The 20,711-nt window shown below is 44.7% G+C and overlaps 1 protein-coding gene across 6 annotated transcripts in view; it reads right to left on the reverse strand.

Moving 5' to 3' along the window:
* ADAM12 (ADAM metallopeptidase domain 12) overlaps positions 1-20,711 on the reverse strand; it is a 380,482-nt gene that overhangs the window by 260,408 nt on the left and 99,363 nt on the right. For all 6 annotated transcript variants that reach the window (XR_014827150.1, XR_014827151.1, XM_084995853.1 and 3 more), the window contains exon 3: positions 12,472-12,545. Coding sequence is in view for 4 of the 6 variants with exons in the window: in XM_084995853.1 (XP_084851979.1) it covers positions 12,472-12,545 (74 nt within the window). In the remaining 2 variants the exon portion in view is untranslated. The remainder of the gene's footprint in view (positions 1-12,471; positions 12,546-20,711) is intronic.

Genomic DNA, 20,711 nt, shown 5'->3' on the forward strand with positions numbered 1-20,711 from the left:
GGAAGGTTCTGCCACCAAGAAATCGTGTTTAATTCTTAATGATGTATAAAAGAACGTCAGAACAAACCCTAAAATCGTGATCACGTACCCACATGGGGTTTAAGAAACAGAACATAAGTAGCATCCTGGAGGCACCTCAGTGCCTTCCTTCTATCACTGTATTTATTTTTAAAAATAATTTGCAAAGCCTTAGGGAGATTGCTGCCAGCAGGCGAAGAAGGCATCCGACTTCCATCAGAGGCTGCCTGCACCTGAGGCCACGGTGTCGCCTGCTCCCTTGGGCACCTCCTGCCAGGTCGTCATCCCTGCACCTTCCAGGCTTGCCTCACCATCTTGACCATGAGCCTTCCCCGCGTGCACACCTCTCCCTCTGACAAGTAACCTCATGTATTTAAATTTCCCAACAGCCAGGCTGCTCTGGGTGCAGAGACGCAAGGTGGGATTCTGAGGTCTCTAGGGAACAGAGCTCAGGGCCCTGGGGAAAGAATTACTGAGTAAAGGTTTCCGGGCTCACGAAAACACAGCTCAATGGGAAATCTTGGCTCTCGTAGGAATGGTTCAGTTGGTCTCCATTTTCAAACACAGTATGCTCTCCACAACTGCTCGTCTAGCATCATAAATACAATTTCTCCCAGGATGATCAGTTCAAGAATTCCTCAGAGTGAGGCAAGTACATAGGCTAATTCAGGAAATTACTGAGGCCATAGATCTTACAGCAGAAACGGGCCCCTGGAAAACCACCCCATCCAGTCCCCAAGCTGATAAGGCATTCTTAGCGCCAGATTACAGATAAGAGAAGTCAGGAACGGAGAGGCTGATTAATTTGCCTAAGCTCACGAAGCTTGCAGACACTGGCGATCTCATGACTCCTTCCCTTGGTTCCGTGCTTCTCCCCTATCACATACGAAATCATCTTTGCACTTGAAAAAATAAAAGGTAAAGCAGTGAAAGGCATACATCATCCCTCCCCAAGTAGTCATCTTCATAATTTCTATCAATATGAACTAGAATTGCTGCTCTGAAGACAGGGTAAAATGCAGAAGCATTAGTTTGTCAGGGGAGGGGATATTCTATACATCTGGAGAAAGCCAATTAATTTATCTACCTTTTTAGCAACCTGATTCTTCTCTGAGAATATGATGTGACATAAACCAATTAATTAACTAATTAATCATATATTGCCATTTACATCAAAGATTACATTTAGGTTCTAACTTGTAAAAATAACTTTGACGGAAGATGTGGTATATATACACAATGGAATACTACTCAGCCATAAAAAGGATGACATAATGCCATTTGCAGCAACATGGATGGAACTAGAGAATCTCATACTGAGTGAAATGAGCCAGAAAGACAAAGGCAAATACCATATGATATCACTTATAACTGGAATCTAATATCCAGCACAAATGAACATCTCCTCAGAAAAGAAAAACATGGACTTGGAGAAGAGACTTGTGGTTGCCTGATGGGAAGGGGAGGGAGTGGGAGGGATCGGGAGCTTGGGCTTATCAGACACAACCTAGAATAGATTTACAAGGAGATCCTGCTGAATAGCATTGAGAACTATGTCTAGATACTCATGTTGCAACAGAAGAAAGGGTGGGGGAAAAACTGTAATTGCAATGTATACATGTAAGGATAACCTGACCCCCTTGCTGTACAGTGGGAAAATAAAATAAATAAATAAATAAAAAAAATAACTTTGAAAAAAAGTATGGTTTTTTTCTTTTCTTTTTAGGGCCACACCCGCAGCATATGGAAGTTCCCAAGCCAGGGGTCGAATCAGAGCCACAGCTGCAGGCCCACACTGAGCCACAGCAACTGGGGATCTGAGCTACCTCTCCGACAAATGCCCCAGCTTGCAGAAACATCGGATCCTTAACCCACTGAGTGAGGCCAGGCACCCAAGTTGCATCCTCACAGACATTATGCTGGGTTCTTAACCTACGGAGCCACTGCGGGAACTCCAAAAGTGTCGGTCTTGAATAAACCATTTTCTAAACAAAAAGAGAGCTGCGTGCTGTCTATACTGGTAATTTATAGTCCAGTGTAGAGATACAGGCTCTTGGATGCAGAAGTGTCTTTAGAATATAAAGAATAATGGGATCCAGTCATAAGCAATGCTTTATCTGGTAAGACAATAAATTTAATTCATAATTTAAATGTATTTGAACATATTTATTAAATTGCAGCAATAGTCCTTTTAATGTCATTATATACATTTTTTTTTCATGTAACCAACCTCCTAACAATTCTATATGTTTTATCAATATTAACTCACAATAGCATCAGGACTTTACCGAAAATATTAATAATCTGTACTTTGTGAAAACCACAAGAAAAACCATATTCTGGAGCTCCCAAGGGAATTTCTGTGGCACTGAGATTTGTCAAATGGGTGCTGCTTGACTGCCAGCAAAGCACAGACGGAATCTCCATTGGAGCTTGTCAGGTGTTTCAAAGAAAACCAAGAAACTGACCAACAAAATCCCCTGGGCTGGTGAAGATTGAAGAGGTAGCCTTAGAAGAGCTATGAAAACAACTCTATGCATAACTAAACCATCTCCCCGAATAAGTCCCCTGCTGTGGGGGCCGGCTTTCTAGCATCGTCTATCTGCCAAGTGTTTTTCATAAAGAAGAAAATCGTAAAAAAATAAACACTTATTCTCCACCTACGTTAAACTGGCTTCATCCCACAGTGAAATCCACCAGCCCCCTAGAGGAGGAGTGACGACGTGATACACTTTCAGATAAGGGTCCTCTCTATTTCTCTGGCATGTATCTGGACAAGGGTGGCTAGCCTCTGCATCTTTTCAAGCCGGGGCCTTGGAGGGATTTACCGACATTTCCCTTCACCGGGACTAAATCTGCTTGCCAGGGAAACAGCTGTTTTAAGCTGCCATTGTTGTTGGCATGGAAACAGCCCTTAAAGGGACAGGCGCTGTTTGGACTCCCGTTCAGATCTCTGGTTTCCATGGTAGCAATGCTGGGACCAGTTCCTGCCTTCTTAGTCTGAGCTCTAAGCACCTGCATCCACTCGGGATGTGGGGACACACCTGATTTTAAAAGGACAAGACAATCAGGATCTCTCTCTACAGAGTGGTTTCAGTCAAGCTTCTATCCTGCGTTCCAGCAGCTGCTCAGGGACGAGCTCTTGTACACCCCTGCACACCCATGGAGCCTGTCACAAATGTGCGTGCTCAACAAGGGGCCACGGAGTGAATCCCCAAGCGTGAGGTGCTAAATGTGGGGAACACGGTGGCGACCACTAGGCAAAGGCAGAGGAATGATTAAAGGTGTTCCCTAGGGAATTCCCGATGTGGCTCAGTGGTAACATCCCGACCAGTATCCATGAGGATTTGGGTTCAATCCCTGGCCTTGCTCAGTGGATTGAAGGATCTAGCATTGCTGTGAGCTGTAGTGTACGTCACAGAAGTGGCTTGGATCCGGTGTTGCTGTGGCTGTGGTGTAGCCTGGCAGCTGTAGCTCTGATTCGACCCCTAGCCTGGGAACTTCCATATGCTGTGGGTGCAGCCCTAAAAAGACAATAAAATAAAAATAAATAAATAAAGGTGTTCCCTAAAGAGAATATCCTGCCTTGTACCTGGAACCTCCGAGTAAACCAACAGCTGATGAGGCAAAGTTCTTCTTTAGAAGAATTTCAGCTGACAAATCAAGGAACAATAGAATTAGAACATCACTCCTTTGCTAGACCTGAAGAAAGAACTGATCTAGAGATTTGTTGCTAATGGCCACTGATTGGCAGATAAAGGTTGGTGTGGAGTTTTAAAACGGAAGCATCAGAATGATCCCTGAACCCAGCCACCTATCCAGCATTACAAAAAAGAGACAAGCAGAGGTCACGGAGCTTCTGACATGACGCAAGAAAAGGATGCAGCACCACCCACGATGTAGTCTGGCCCCAAACCCAGAACCTGAATTGCTATAAATCTAACCACGGGTTAGCAGGAAACACAGGGAACAGAAGCATGGGCTAGACGTCACCATGGGGATGAAATCAGCAATCGAGAATGCGGAAAATTCCACTGGGCAAGCCACCTGGTTTCACTCACAAGGACTGCAAGATTTCAAACGCGAGAGTTAACAAGAAGGACGGGGAACCTACATATTCAAAAAAGACTTAGACGCAGCAAAAAACGCAACATGGGGACTGTGTGTATATCCTGATTCAAATGAGCCAACTGCCAGAAAGGGCTTCAAGTTCTCTAGAGAATTAGTTTTGTTTACTGTCTCATGGGACTGATGAGGGTCATTGTGTCATACAAACAGAGGCATCACAGCCGTTCTGTTGCAGACAGAACAGCCAGGAAAAGGCAAGAGGCTGGGCATAAATAAACCAGCCTACAAAGCACTACACATAACCACCCTTGGCCATCCTGGAGGAAGGGGACAGTGAAATGACAACCACAAAGCCAGCATCGGCTCTCCCTCCGCCACCAGAGACCATCTGGAAATGGCCAGAATATCCATTATTATCCATGGGGGATGCAGTTCCGGAGAGGTACCCCAAGGACACGGCAGGGTTTTCATCAGAAAATCATAAACCCACAGCACAAGAGGTGAAAGACGGCAAGTGACGTAATTCAACCTGGAGATCCACTTCTGTACCAGACGCCCTCTGCAAGTCCTTCTAACTGTACAGCAGGCGCTCAAGGATGCCGCTCTCTCAGCCTTTTCAAGGCCTTCGCACTTTATAGAAGGCGCTCAAGGATGCCACCCTCTCAAACTGGTACCCAGAGGGGCACCGCTTTGAAAAGGTTGATCTTAACCAATCTCGGCACATGAAAGCTAAGTCGGGGTGGAGAACAAAAACTCTAAAAATGGTGATCTGACCTTTTCCAAGGCATGTGTAACTTCAAAGACTGACGTGAAGAGAGAGACGCTCAGGGGAATTTAGCTCTTACTCCGGGAACAAAATTTAGCCCAATTAGAAAGATCTGAAATGTGAAGCCTGAGAGATTTTAACCGAAATTGGAAGGAGTCTGGTCTAGTTAGAAGATCGCTAATATTGTAGTTCCTGCTGTGGCTCAGCAGAAACCACCTGACTAGCATCCATGAGGATGCAGGTTCCATCCCTGGCCTCGCTCAGTGGGTTAAGGATCTGGGGTTGCCATGAGCTGTGGCATGGGCTGGCAGCTACGGCTCTGATTAGATCCCTAGCCTGGGAACCCCCAAATGCCTCGGGTGCAGCCCTAAAAAAGAAGAAGACAATCGCTGATATCCATGTGGCTCTTGTCAATTCCATGGGTCTACAGTCATGCGTAGAGAATTTTCTACCCTACTTTTCCTTTCATCAAAGTGTAGAGCCCTCTGGGACTGCCCAACCCCTAAAGGAAGGGAGGAAGCTTTTAAGCTGCAGGAATTAGGCAACCTGAAGAAGAAGGAAGGAACATTCCTGTGGGCCATGCGTCAGCCAGGACAGAAACCCCAACCTGGAAGGAGCTAGTGTCCAGCACACCCTCCCGCCACGATGCAAGTGTCCCTATAGCCATATGTGACTACTGAGCACTTGAACTTTGTGACTGAGGAACTGAAGTCTTAATCTTTGAAAATTAAATAGCTTCATGCAGCCAATGGCTTGCCAATGAAAGTACAAATATAACTCCCTGTGGAATACGTTAAAGATACGGGTCCCCAGGTCCTGTAAGTGGGGGTTCTGGTCTGATAGGAGAGAAGCAGGGCCAGACATCTGCCTTGGGGACAAGCTCCCAAGTAGTCCTGAGGCTGCTGGCCCCCCAAACACCCCCGTCCTGCAGGAGAGCAAGAACCTTACCTTGTTGACGATGCCACCACCAGTGCCCAGCACAGTGTCTGGTATGAAATAAATGTTGGTGGACAAATGACTAATAAACAGTTCCGTTGATATACTGTTGATTAACATTAGGAGTCATTTGAATTAATAAAGACTCTGATACAGATTTGTGAATGGTGGAAGGAAAGCCAAGAGAGAAAAACATGAGATGAGAGAGCAAAGCTGCTGATTTACAGTTTTGCCCTCATTAGTTTAGTCATTCATTATAACTACCAGGCAGGTTAAGGCTAGACATGCTGACAGGCAGGCTAGGCTTCTTCTGCAAGAGCAGAAATGGAAATAAATAGCACTCTGTGAGCGAAGATTTAAAAATTCCAATTACCAAGGACGTCAATATTGTGAAATTAGGACCACAACAGCAACGGGAACCCAAAGAAGCAGCACACGAGTCCTTTCCAGCTCTTGTCAGAATTGAGATGTTTGGCTAGTGCCATAATTTACAGGTGAAGATTAGGCATAACCTGATCTGCACTAATTTAGGACATTTGAAACGGGACATAGTTATGGTGAAGCCAAGGATATAATTGGGAGAAATAACTACTATCACTCGATCCACAAGAATATGTCACTGAATCCTTCAAATCTGACCATCGAAACTAACATGGGCTCTCACCTCTTGATCCTGACTTTACATAGACTTTTATTCCGCCTCGCAGATGAGGAAACAGAGAGATTATAAACAGGCTGCCACCTGAGTGGCAGGTGCACAGGTGGGTCCTGGACCGGAAGGGCCACCATTCTGCTGTGCATGACTCTGACCCCTGCGTGGTTTCAGGCACATCGTTTGAGAGCTGCCTGCCACCGTTCCCATCACTACTATTGACATTTGATCACCTCTCCCACCAGCCAGAGGTGCTCTGAAGGTCAGGGGCAAGGTCTTAACTTGCTGGAAGCAAAGCTGGGTTTCAGAATCTAGTTTCCTGACTCCCAACACTGCATCCTTGCTGGAAACTTCCTCCTTGAATAGGTAGTTTCTTACACCACCCAGGACACATCTTTACCCTCCTGCGGACTCACTCCTGGCTGGTCCAGGCTCTCCACATCCCACCACTTAGTCCCTTGATAAGTGCTCAGAGAGGAAGCCAGGCCCCATGGAAAGGGGTGGAGGGGCAAGTTAAGACTCCTCCCCTGACCTTCAGAGCACCTCTGGCTGGTGGGAGAGGTGATGAAAGTTCAGTGGTAGAGATGGGAACGGGTGGCAAGGCAGCTCTCGAACCATGCGCTTGAAACCGAGAAGGGGTCAGGGTCCTGCACAGCAGAATGGTGGCCCTTCTGGTCCGGGACTCACCCTGTGCACCTGCCACTCAGATGGCATCCACCATCTAGCAGCTGTATCTCCTCAAGGGCTCACGTGGAATGTGCAGGTCTCATTCTCAAGAACTACTAGTCAATTTCCTTCTGAACTTAACATGTTAATTTCTTTGTTAACCAGGTAACTTTACATTTACCCCCATTCAATCACGCCTTGTTAGTTTTGGCCCCTTGAGCCAAACTGCAGCAATCTCCCTAATCCAGGCCCCGCCGTGCAGGGCACGATTCTCTCCCTCCAGCTTTGAGTTGCCAAGAAGTGTGATCCACACACCTTTTATGTCTCCATAGAGACGGGATGACAAATCGTGGGCCAGGATGAGCCCTAAGGCCACAGACAGCAACCTCAGTCCAGCCGTCCAGCACACTTTGGTCCATCTGAACGACGGCTTACTATCCTCTGGGTAGTTGTTCAGCCGACTGCAAACCCACCCAGTGCCCTGGCTGCCTTTTCAATCCTGCATCATGACATTCAGAGACATCGTCCCATAAACGCCTCTTCAAATATTTATGCACGGCTGACAAATTTAAAATCCTCTTTCTTCAACTGTTCCTCTTAGAGGGAATGTTCATTAGAGCTGCCCCTTAAAAGGTGCCTGGAATTATTCCAGACCAAAGGAAAGTCATTGCCAAAGTTCTTCTAGCTCAGAGACACCCCAAATAGGAACCACAGGGGCCATGGACTTCCCCCAGCAACTGCCTTCCCTCCGTGATGGACAGGGCTTGAAAACAGGAAGCTCCGTGTGTTGGAGCTAGGTAGGGAACTGTGATCTGTCGCCATCGGTTTTAATTATTCTGAACTGGAAAAACGGGGTTGAAGCTGGCCAGCCTACCCAATAAAGCATTTTGATCAAAGATGCAGTTGCACAGAGCACCTGTTTGAGGAACGGCCCGGCCGTCCATGGGGACCCAGGAGAGTTATGGAAGTTATAAAGCTGGCCCCCGCAGTTCCATGGGCAGGCAGCAACCTCGTGAAAAATGCTTCTCCAGAGAAGCTCTGAGTTTCTTTAAACATTCAATTATGGCTCTACAAACACAGATTTTTAAGTGCGCAGCACCTGATCTTTGCGCAAATTAGAGATGGTAGAAAGCAAATAAAATAGATTTCCCAAAACAAGCGTGTAATACAAATTCAGCCCTGCTTCACGAAGGACTGGTTCACATGAAGAGATTTTGAGTGGGGTCACTCAGGTGACTCTTCTTTAGTGTTTGCTTTAGAGGATGGCTTTTATGATTAAAGGCACTGAGGACCCCTTTATTGGGGAGATATATATATATATATATATATATATATATATATATATATATATATATGTTTTTTTTTTTTTTTTTTTTGGATGCACCCGAGGTATATGGAAGTTCCCGGGCCAGGGACTGAATCCGAGCCATTGTCTGTGACCTATACCACAGCTTTGGAAACGTCAGATCCTTAATCCACTGTGCCGGGCTGGGGATCGAACCTGTGCCTTTGCAGTAACCCAAGCCACTGCAGTCAGATTCTTAACCCACTGCGCCCTTGCAGGAACTCCCTTGGTTATGATTTTGAAGCAGGTTTTTAGTTAAAATAGATTGCTAGATATATTCAGTGGGCAGAGTTTTCAGCCCTTGGAAAGTTGCCAGGTGTCTAACATCCACTTCTTCCTTTTTATAAAGAGTACACACTTCAACCGTCTTCCTTTCAGCCACTTCCAGTTTTTTTGCAGCAGCCTTTTTTCCTTCAAAATAAAAGGTTTTCCTAATTTAACAGTAATGTTTTCTTTCTTTCCTCCCTCTTTTTATTTTTATTTTATTTATTTATTTTTTTTGCTTTCTAGGGCCACATCCGAGGCACATGGAAGCTCCCAGGCTAGGGGTCAAATCTGAGCTGTAGCTGCCAACCTACAGCACAGCCATAGCAATGTGGGATCTGAGCTGCGTCTGTGACCTACCTCCCAGCTCACGGCAACGCCGGATTCTTAACCCACTGAGCCAGGCCAGGGATCGAACCCCTGTCCTCATGGATATCAGTCGGGTTCATTTCAGCTGCGCCACAGTGGCAACTCCCTTAAGAGTAATATTTTCTTGTTGTAAAACATTGATAAAGTAAATGTCATCCAAATCTTTGGAGTATGCATGGACGTGAGTATAATTTTAAGATAAAAGCTGAATACCATGTGAATTATGATCTAACATGTTGTTCACACTGATTTCACATTACCAATGCTTTTACAACAGTAAAAATCTCCAACATCCTCTTTAGATGCGCCACTGTGGAGTTCTGAGGCATAACTTATTCAATAAATCCCCTATTGATGGACTTTGGGGTAAAACATCCTGCAGTGAACATCCCTGAACACAGGGCTGATTCCCCCTCAGGCTCTGACGCAGGATACAGACCTGCCTTCTGATAGGTCAGGCTCTCTGCTCTGCTGGTTGTTAAATATGTACCTTGATCTCGCACAGTGCACATGGCCTTTGGGTCCTTGAAGCTTCATTTGGATAAATTCTCCATGGATCTGTTGAGCCAAAGGCTATGCAAATTAAAATTCCTGCTGTGGTACAGCAGGTTAAGGATCTAGCATTGTCTCTGCCGGTGGCTGGGGTCTCTGCCAAGGTGAGGCTTCAATCCCCAGCCCGGCGTAGGGTTAAGGATCCGGGGTTGCTGTGGTTGTGGCATAGGTCGAAGCTGTTGTGCAGATTTGATCCCTGGCCCAGGAACTTCCATGTGCCACAGCTACAGCCAAAAAAAAAAAAAAAATTTGATTTTATACTGGATGGTTGATGACCTTTTATGCCTGAGAGCTTTAAGAGCCAGTAGGATACAAGCATTTCATTCCATAAAATTGAGGAATTTTTTGGTAGTCATCATTCCAAAAGTGACGTTCTAATGAAACAGACATGTCACCTTTTTGAAAAATTTGTTATACCGAAGTATCTGGGGGAATGGATTACTAAGATAATAATACAGCCATGCTCCAATTTTGAAAATGTTATTTTAAACAAAATGAAATCCCTACAATTAGTATAAGTAGCATAATTAAAATAAAGCTCTGAAAGGTCACAGAAATACATTAAACAATCTCCATATATTTTTCTAAAACATACAGTGACGGTGAAGTTGGGAAAAGAGACATAAAGAAGAGATAGTTTTTTTACAACTTTTCTAATTTTGAGATTATTTTGTGAAAGGCCTGGGATTGGAAGTGAGCAAATCAAGGCACCCTTTCAAATAATCTTTTATTTTAATTAGCCAATGTGGACTATACGCCTTTGTGGAAGATAAATCATTTTTAAAGAGAACCTTGAAAAAGGCTATTAAGCCACTTTACAGACTCAGAGACCCAGATGGGCTCTAAGCAACGCCTTTCTGTTTGGAAAAGTACATCCATATTGCAAAGCTGAAGGAAGAACAGGGTATCACATGACAGGACTCCGCTATCAACTAGGAAGACACAAGAAGCAAAGCCTTATTTATAAGAAATAAGGTCTGTAGGAACATTCGCCAAAATACTAACCAGAGTGGTGTTTGGTAGTAGGGGTAGTTTGGGGGGGGAAGGGGGTCCCTTGTTTTTTTGTTTTGCTATAGTTTTCAGTTTTCCGCATTGGACACACATTCCTTTTACAGTGAAAACAGTAATGTAATGTTTTACTAAGTCAGTTTCCATCCCTCTACCTGCAGGTCTCACATCACGCAAGGGTCCAGGATCAGTATCAGCCACGCCATTGGCCACATTCCTCCAAAAGGCCATCAACAGGAGCCGCTGAAATAAAGACCCTTCCCAAATCCAGCGGCCCATCGAGGAAATGCATCACCACCAGAAGCCTTCTTTTCTTTTGTTCTTCAGGGGACAGTGAGTTCTGTCCACTGAGATGCTTTCAAAACCACATACAGCCGTGCACAAAAATGAAAATGCCCTATGATATTCTTACATGACAAAAAAAAAAAAAAAAAAAAGCATGAAAATATTGACTTTGCTAAGAGAGACAGAGCCAAAGCAACATAGGGGTTTCCATTCGGCTCCCTGATGATCTAAGATGTGTGCCTGAACCTATGTTTTAAGATCACCACGTCACGAGAAATACCCGATGTACTGCTCACAAAGGCTTTTCATCCATCTGATGGCGAGAGGGAGACACGCAGGAAACGCAGAGGCAGGCTGGAGATCTCAGGAAGCAGACCATATGCGACTTCACATACATTCATTTAAAATATATTTATTTTAAATATATATTCAGGTGTACTTTACATTTTGCCTATCTAAGTTTTCAAAAACTGCTGCTGGCCCTGGTGTCAGATACTAAACGTGAGAATTGTCCACCCACGACCTCATGCATCTGCTTTGCTCAGGACGCTCACACCAAAGCACCGAAACAAGGAAGTGATCTGACTCTTGATTCCACAGAGATGCTGAGTCTGATTTCTGTGACTCAGTATCTCTGGCAGATCTCATTTCAGGGAAGCTATTTTATCTACACTGTCATTTCAGAGAAAAAAAAAATCAGCATTTCTGGGTGAGGAATAGAAAGCAGTACTTCTGGCAAAGAGAAACTCCTGTTTGGAATCAAGCATGACTTGAGAACTTGATTGATATCTTTAACTATGGATTGCTTATTACAGCATGATTCTTTTCTGGTACTAATCAAATAGAATAATTAAGGGTCTTTTAGGTTGGAGGAACCCAAGGGGAGAGCCACAGAGGGCAAAAGATGACACGAATATGAGTTTTTTTTTTTTTTTTCTACTTATGCCTTGAAGCAGGCACAGTGTTCTCCTGGGAAGGTCTACCAAATACGTAATAACATCCATGTGCTACAGAAGAAAAAAATAATACCATTTTCTGGAAATTTATACAATTTTGCAAAAAAAGTCTACATTTTTAAATAAAAAGATTAAATACTTTATACCACTGGAGACAAGCTCTGAAAGATAAAATAAACTCTTGGTAATTCTCAAGGAAAAAAGAGCTTCCACCCATTTGAAGCTGTTTCTCCTTATATAACCTGGGAATTGCCAAAAGTCAACTAATTATGGAACACTGTTATTGGAACAGCACAGAGGATGCTTAAATTCTATCCTTGAAAGATCAGGCTCTGAGAAGAAGGGAAACATCAGAACTATGAGAAAAAGCTGCTGAGCTATAACGTTCTTTTTTGAGAGTGATAAAATTCTTTATTTTTCCATTGGATCTTTTTTTTTTTTTTTGAAGTTAATTCCAAATGTGGATTACGAGTCCACACATTCAGCTCCGTGTCTCTAAACGCCCATGTCAACTACGCAGCCCTTTTGGATCCCCACTGGCCCTCACTCTCCTACCCTGCCATTAACAGGAATTAACTCGACTTACTCGTTTCTTTCCAGCTTTACGATCAGTTCTTTGCTTTCCAGTTGTATTCGAAAATGCAACTCTTCTGGATGATTCTGAAAGATAAATGAGGAAGTCAGGTGAAAATCACATCCCTTTGACGTGCCAACAGCTGAATGGCCTCCACAGGCATCTTCAACGGAGGGAGAAGAAAATACCTTTTCTTCCTGGGACCATTCTGAGACCCCAGGAGAGGAGACCCGCAGAAGCAGGAGGAGCGTCTGGAAACCATGTCACCCACCGGGACGGCACCAACGCACCTGCGCTCCCCGTCTCTGCCTGCCTCTCTTTAGCCATGGTGCCCTTGGGAGCCTCCTTGACTCAACGCCTATGTTCCATAATCCACTCCTTCCTCAGTTTCTGTTTCTAGAAAGGGCACTTTCATTTTCCCAACTGCTCAGAAATTGGAGCCCTTCACCCCCAACAACTCTATCCGATCCACCATGAGGTCCTCTTGAGTCGCCCTCCAAAACTCAACTCCCGTAGTAAAGGGAACATCCCTTCGTCCTGCTCTGGTCCAAACGACAGCCATCTCTCACCTGGATGTGGCAAAACTCTTTACCCTGGAGGCCTTGCTTTTCTCCCTTTCATTTTCCAAAGGCAGTGGGAGGATACTGATAAAAATGCAACCTCATCCACCTACCCCTGCTTACAACAAGCCTGTGTGGACAGCCCATTGCACTGACGATAAGATGCCAACTTCTTAAAAAACATTTTATCAGAGTATAAGTGATGTACAATATTATATAAGTTACAGGTGCACAATACAGTGATTTGCAATTTCTAAAGGTTATACTCTATTTATAGCTACTATAAAATATTGGCTATATTCATCAAGTTGTAGAGTATATCCTGGTAGCTTATTTTACGCCTAATAGTGTTAGCCCCTTCCCACTAACAGTGTTAGTCTTAGCCCCTACCCCACAATGCCCCTTCCGACTTCCCTCTCCGCCATGGGAAACACTAGTTTTCTCTCTATATCCGTGAGCTGATTCTTTCTCGTTTGTCGTTTGTCATATTTTTAGATTCCACATATAGGTGATATCATACAGTATCTGTCTCTCTTCGTCGGACTTATTTCACTCAGCATATGCCTCCAAGTCCATCTACATTGCTGCAAACAGCAACATTTTCATTCTTTTTTATGGCTGAATAGTGTTCGATTGTGTGTGTGCGCACACGTGTGTGTGTGTACATCACATCTTCTTTTGTGCAACACAGATTGCTTCCTATATCTTGGCTTTGTAAATAGTGCTGCTATGAACATTGGGGTGAAGTATCTTTTTGAATTAGTGGTTTGTTTTTTTCAGATATATACCCAGGAGTGGAATCCTGGGTCACGTGGTAGTTCAACTTTTAGGTTTTTGAGAAATCTCCATGCTCTTTCCGCCGCGAATATGTGGACTGAAGCACCGGTAGGCCTGGCCCTCCACCCTCCATACGCACCTCCATTGCTCTCCTCCTCACTCGGCCGGCTCTTGCCAGCTCCTCAAACACACCAAGCCCCTTTGCAGCTCTGAGTCTTTGCACAGGCTGTTCCCTCTGCCTGGAAGGCTTCCTTCCAACGCTTGTCCTTGCTATCAGCTTAAATGTCAATGATTCAAAAAGCCTTACCTCACTCCCCAATCTAGCAACATCCACCTCTCTCCAGGCTTTCTTTTCTTTTCTTTTCTTTGTTGTCTTTTTAAGGCCGCACCCAAGGCATATGGAGGTTCCCAGGCTAGGGGTCCAATTGGAGCTGTAGCCACCGGTCTACACCACAGCCACAGCAGCATGGGATCCCAGCTGCATCTGCGACCTACGCCACAGCTCACGGCAGTGCCGGATCCTTAACCCACTGAGTGAGGCCAGGGATCAAACCCATGTCCTCATGGGTGCCAGGTGGGTTCATTCACCACTGAGCCACGATGGGAACTCCTCCCTAGGTTTTCTTTCTTCCAGTCTCCTGCCCTTTTCCTCCGTGTAAGGAAGAACTTCCTTCTTACTGGTTATAATTCAATATGTTGACTTGTGGGTCCACTGATTTATAATGTCTACAATGATGCCAGACAAATAATAAAAGCTCACGAGTTGCTGGATGAAGGAATCAATCAATGAATGGGGCAAGCAACCTCTTTTCCCTCTTGCCAGGCAGACCCCTGCCCCCTTTCTCCTCTGGGCGCCAGGAAGCCCTCGCCTGTCCATTGTCAGTGGCGGCACAGCATCTATCTTCTCTGTTCTGCCCCAGAAATCCCAATGAGTTTCTTGTCCTGTCCCAGGAACATATCCACAGGGCAGTGCCCCTTAACCCATGCCTGCCCCAAGTTCTCTCCCACCTAAACCAGGGGGCCGAATGTGCCACATTCTCTCTTGCTGAGCCCAAGTCAATGATTCAGAGTCCTCACCCGAGTCTAAATCCATGTGCCATCCTAAGGTTATTCTATGATGCCCCCACCCCTTGCTGCCCCTCCCCCTGGGCATCCTCAGTGATTCTGGGGAGGGACAGTCCACTCCTACTCCCCCTCCCTCAGGGCAGCACATTTCAAATGGGGGTTCTACATGTCTATCAGACATTTCTCTCCTAGAGAAACTCAAAATGTTTAATGTTTACATTTATTTTTATTTATTTATTTTGCTTTTTAGGGCCTCACCTGCAGCATATGGAAGTTCCCAGGCTAGGGGTTGAATCCGAGCTGCAGCTGCCAGCCTACACCACAGCCACAGCCACGCAGGATCTGAGACGCCTCTGTGACCTACACCACAGCTCATGGCAGTGCTGGATCCTTAACCCACTGAGTGAGGGCAGGGATTGAACCTGCATCCTCATCGATCCTAGTTGGGTTCAAAATCCTCTGAGCCATGATGGGAACTCCCTTTGATGTTTATTTTTTAAAAATGAACTCTGTGTTTTCATTCTGATGATGTGTTAAGAGAATTCACTCATCATGACCATGCCCTGAACCAGCTCACTGGGCTCCTGTGTTTAGGTGGACGCCTGGCAGTGCTGCCCAATGGTCCAGGCTGATGGAGAAGGGCAGGGGAGGGTTTAGTCGCAGTCCACCTAAGGAAGTGCCAAATGCCATCACAGCCCAGTGTAGGAATGAAGGTTCCTTAGTGGCTTAAAAGGGTCCACGAGGAGGAGAGCTGGGTCAGAATGGTGCCAGCTTCCCAAACCCAAGATCGCCAGGCTCCCATAGTGCTGCCTGGTGCTACAGATGGCATTTCAGTCTTGCTCAAACATCACCGTGCATATTAAGTTAGTGCTGCTGACCTCAGTGTATCGGTTTGTCTGCCTTTGCTTTGTGCGTGTTTTGATTTTGGGCTTGAATAAGAGATGGGAGAATGAGAAGTTCACGCATAGCTCTCTAACATTCAAAGTTTGAAAGATACGAACTCCTTAGTTTAAGGCACATTTTTACCACACAGCATTCAGCTCTACTATGAATTAACTAACCACAGCCTAAGAGAAAATGGACTGTAAGTTCCAATAACCAACATTAAACTAACGAGTTAAAATGACACAAAATGGGGAGCTCCCGTTGTGGCTCAGTGGGTTAAGAACCAGACATACTGTCCATGAGGATGCGGGTTCCGTTCCTGGCCTTGCTCAGTGGGTTAAGGATCCCACTTTGCCACAAGCTTTGCCAAAGGTTGCAGATGCGGCTGGGATCTGGTGTTACTGTGGCTGTGGCTGTGGCTGTGGCTGTGGCTGTGGCATAGGCTGGCAGCTGCAGCTCCGATTCCAACCCTAGCCCGGGAACTTCCATAGGCTGCAGTTGTACCCTTAAAAAAAAAAGAAAAAAGAAACAAAATCCACAACAAAGTCACAGGACGTTTGGGGAAAATGTTACAGCTTGCATTAAATAATGTCATATAATCGGGGTCAAGTCACAAAGGGTGAAACACCATCCACTTTATTTTCAGGGCAGCCCTTGGAATGTCTTTTTCCTCTGTGTAACATGGGAACCATTAGCGACATATGGCTATGTACATTTGAATTAATTAAAATGAAATAAAAATTAAGAATCAGCTCATCCGTCGCACTGGACACATTTCAAAGCTCAAAAGCAACATGTGGTTGGCGGTACCCCTCCTGGACAGGCCAAACATGGAACATTTCTGTCCTCACAGCAAGTTCACAGACATTGCCAGCTACACTGGACATAACTGGGTGAGCAATAAAGACCTGGCAATTGCATCGCCCAATCTCTGCCCAAGTGCTAGACTCTTCTGAACATTGGTGCCTTTAAGAGATAAAATTAGGTGCAAATCCGAGTTGGTTTTTTTTTTAATGTGTTTTAGGAAAGCTCCTCTCAATTTTCATTAGTAGGTGACATTATTTTTTGAGTACTTACTTAAGCATGAGCATTATACACAGGACTTTCCATATACACAGAATGCTTAAGTCTGTTTTCTGGGTTTAAACAGATCTTGTTTTTTATGGATTCATTCTAGCAAATGATTACACAAACATCAGTGGTCCACTAAAAACCATACTTCTGACCAGCTATGTTTTGAGACTGGCTGGTGTTTATAAGATTGTATGGATTTCCGAGTGCCTGTTGAACTTTTACATTCAATATCACTATTCCTACCCCATGCAACGTTAAACACACATCACTTCTTTTGATTTTAACATAGCCTACGGAAGTGCTTCTCAGCTGAGTACACTTTCAAGTCTGTCACAAGGATTTTTTAGCTAAATTACCAATACTTTCTGACACCTAGATTTAATTACAAATAAATATATATAGAATGTTCTCTCCAGGGTCTGCAGTTTGTACTCATTAGCTGTATCTTAGAAAAATGAGATTAAGTGTGTTTACAATAAAATCCTAGGGAGTTTCTGTTGTGGCTCAGCTGGTTAAGAACCCAACGAGGAACTCCCATCGTGGCTCAGTGGTTAACAAACCCAACTAGTATACATGAAGATGCAGGTGGCAGATGAGGCTCGGATCCCATGTTGCTGTGGCTGTGGTGTAGGCTGGCAGCTGTAGCTCTGATTCAACCCCTAGCCTGGGAACTTCCATTCGGGGGCACAGCCCTAAAAAAACAAAACAAAACAAAACGAAAAGACAAAAAAAAGAACCCAACTAGTATCCACGAGGATGCAGGTTCGATCCCCAGCCTCGCTCAATGGGTTAAGAATACAGGAATGGAGTTCCCGTCGTGGCACAGTGGTTAACGAATCTGACTAGGAACCGTGAGGTTGCAGGTTCGGTCCCTGGCCTTGCTCAGTGGGTTAACGATCCGGTGTTGCCGTGAGCTGTGGTGTAGGTTGCAGACACGGCTCGGATCCCGCGTTGCTGTGGCTCTGGCGTAGGCCGGTGGCTACAGCTCCGATTGGACCCCTAGCCTGGGAACCTCCATATGCCGCGGGAGCGGCCCAAGAAATAGCAAAAAGACAAAAAAAAAAAAAAGAATACAGGATTGCTGCAAGCTGTTGTGTAGGCTGGCAGCTGCAGTTCTGATTTGACCCCTAACCTGGAAACTTCCATATACCACAGGGGAGGCCCTAAAAAGAGAAAAAGAAAAAAACACCTCGCAATGTTCTGCCAAGATGTGTCCGAATAGCGTATTAATCAATATGTTTGTCTATCCAACGTGTTTTACACGCATGTGTGTAAATAACTTAGTTACTTTACTTACAAGTTGTGTTTTCCTAAGATAGGGACATGCCCATCACTATTTTAAAGATAAATCCTCACAATTATCAGGATTTTGTGAATAAAAATAAAATACTTGCAGTCCCTTTTTTTCCCTGAAAAATTCAGTGGGTTGAAACATTCGCATTTGCACTATTTCCACATAAAGTCCCTACAGGAGCTGTTACGAAGTCCTAACGTCAACAGATTTCAAATGAATACGTTGTCCCCAGGGAGGCAGAAAGAGCGCTATCTGTATATTTTAGCTGAGATCTGAATGGTACAGGAGAAATCAGTGGTGAAGGAGAACAGGGAGCTGTTTTAACTCAAAAACCACTAATTGCATTAGATTTCTTGGTGCAAAAGCAGGCATCCATTCCATTCTCTTTTGATTTTGAGACACTGGAGATGGTGAACTGGTGCTGTTAAATACGGCATTCCTTTTCTTAAAAATGACATATTGATTGGCCTAATGAAACGGCAACTTTTATTGAATGCTTAAAGAACTGCATTTGCTGACTAAATCAATTAAGCGCTTATCAATACTATGCTAGACATGTTTTGACAGTCATTGTAATTCTACGATTTTAGGTGGAAAAATTATATCCAAAAGAGTATATAAAATGCATAAGTACAATTTAAAAAAACAATTAAATAATCACCAGGGTACCTGCCACCTAGCTGAAAAATCAAAATATTACCAGAACCTGAGAAGCCCCCCTGTATTCGTTTGCTGAGGTTGCCATAACAAAATATCACCGACCGGGTAGCTTAACAGAAATTTATTCTCACACAGTTCTGGAAGCTAGAAGTCCATGATCAAGGCAGGTTTCTTCTGAGGCCTCTCTCCTTGTAAGTTTCCCATGGAAATGAGTTTGGGCAACTCCCCTAAACAGTTTGCAGGCAGGTCTGCAAAATAAGGCTCTGGCTGGACCCGGCTACCCATCACTCAGACCCTGGGCTGCCCTGTACTCTACCTGAGACCTCTCACAATGCACTTAGAAAGCACATCCCACTTAACTGGAAGTTTAAACACATGTTTAAAAAGTGATTTTTTTTTTTTTGATTAGCTACAGTTTCTTTTCTTCTTCTTGGTATTATCCATTGTGCTTCCTTTCTTTACTTTGTATAATTGGGAACTCACCTAAACTTGAATTTAAATTATTTCATCCATGATGACTGCAGGATATCCCAAGGCCATAAATGTAGCTTTTCCTGGGAGCAGGGAAGCTTATGAATTTTTTTCCCTGAACTGATATACAGCATCATCTCCTGGGTGCGTCTATGTCCTTAAAGATAATTTTCAATGACTTAGAAAAATGTGAACCTGACCATGGCATTGAAGAAGCTGGCAGTGAGTCGGCAGAAGGAAGGGACCTGCCTTAAAAAATCAGATGCGGGGAGGCATCAACAGCCAAGTCCACTCCCATTACGATTTCTAGGTTGTCCTTTCAAAGACCATGGTCAGTTCCGAGCCAAATTCATCCATTTCAACCATCGGTACCAGAAGCTCAGAGGGATCCAGTTTTTCAAGCCAAACAACAATATTAAAATACTGCATTCAGGGGACTCTGAAATAACCAGATCCCTCTGCAGCACTAAATAAATGCTTCGGGCTGCAGCCCTGGCACTCATAGGGCACGAGGGAGTCATTTATTGCTATGAATATTTAGAGGCAATCTTGATTACCACTTTAATATCAGTGCACTAGCTCCATAGCCAGGAAGACGTGTGTACCGTGGAATTGAGAGAGGACGAAATTGAATTAGCCTGAGAACACAGTAAGGAGGGCAGCGTCATAATGGGTGTCTCTGGCTTGGGGCCTTTTCAGTTATTACGTAAATGATGATAATGTTTATTCATGAGTCATCGATCTTTTTTCTCTGATGGAAAAATGACATGAGCAAATCCCTTGTTAAGATGTGCAGAAAGGCACCCATTTTCCCAGGTTAAAAACTGCTTCTGAAAGATACAGAATGCAGTTCTAAGTTGTTTGGGTGTGAAAATGTTAGGTTCGTGTTCACACGGACTCCTCTTACTGCATTTCTCCCTGTGAGGGCTTTACAGATTCCAGCCCACTTCTCCCTTCCTGCCAGGAAAAGGCACAACCTTTCACGCCCGGGGGGCACGTGCACAGCCCTGAGTTCAAGCTCTTTATGCTGCTGCTATTGGTAGGCTCGCACAGGCGTGAGTTTGCAGCCAACATTTTCGATTTTCATTTTAGATTTCTATAGCTACAGCCAGGGCATCTTGCAGCCTCACTTAGTCACTGAAATACTGCCATTCTCCCCCGAGCATCCCTGTGCTATAGGGTTACAGCGCTTCCTGCTCTTTGTCTATAGGAGGACAATGACTGATTCTTTTTTTTTTTTTTCCTCCTTTTTAGGGCTGCACCTGCGGTATATGGAAGTTCCGGGGCTAGGGGTCAAATCCAAGCTGCAGCCAGGCTATATCACAGCCCACGTGGGATCTGAGACTTACGCCGCAGCTCACAGCAACGCCAGATCCTTAACCCACTGAGCAAGGCCAGGGATCAAACCCACCTCCTCATGGATACTAGTCGGGTTTTTAACCCATGGAGCCATGGTGGGAACTCCT

Source organism: Sus scrofa, chromosome 14 (assembly GCF_054392235.1).
Source record: "Sus scrofa isolate SSC_HxYL_T2T_F1_AM1 chromosome 14, Sscrofa_HxYL_maternal_Yorkshire_Landrace_v2.0, whole genome shotgun sequence".
In the NCBI taxonomy this organism is placed as follows: domain Eukaryota; kingdom Metazoa; phylum Chordata; class Mammalia; order Artiodactyla; family Suidae; genus Sus; species Sus scrofa.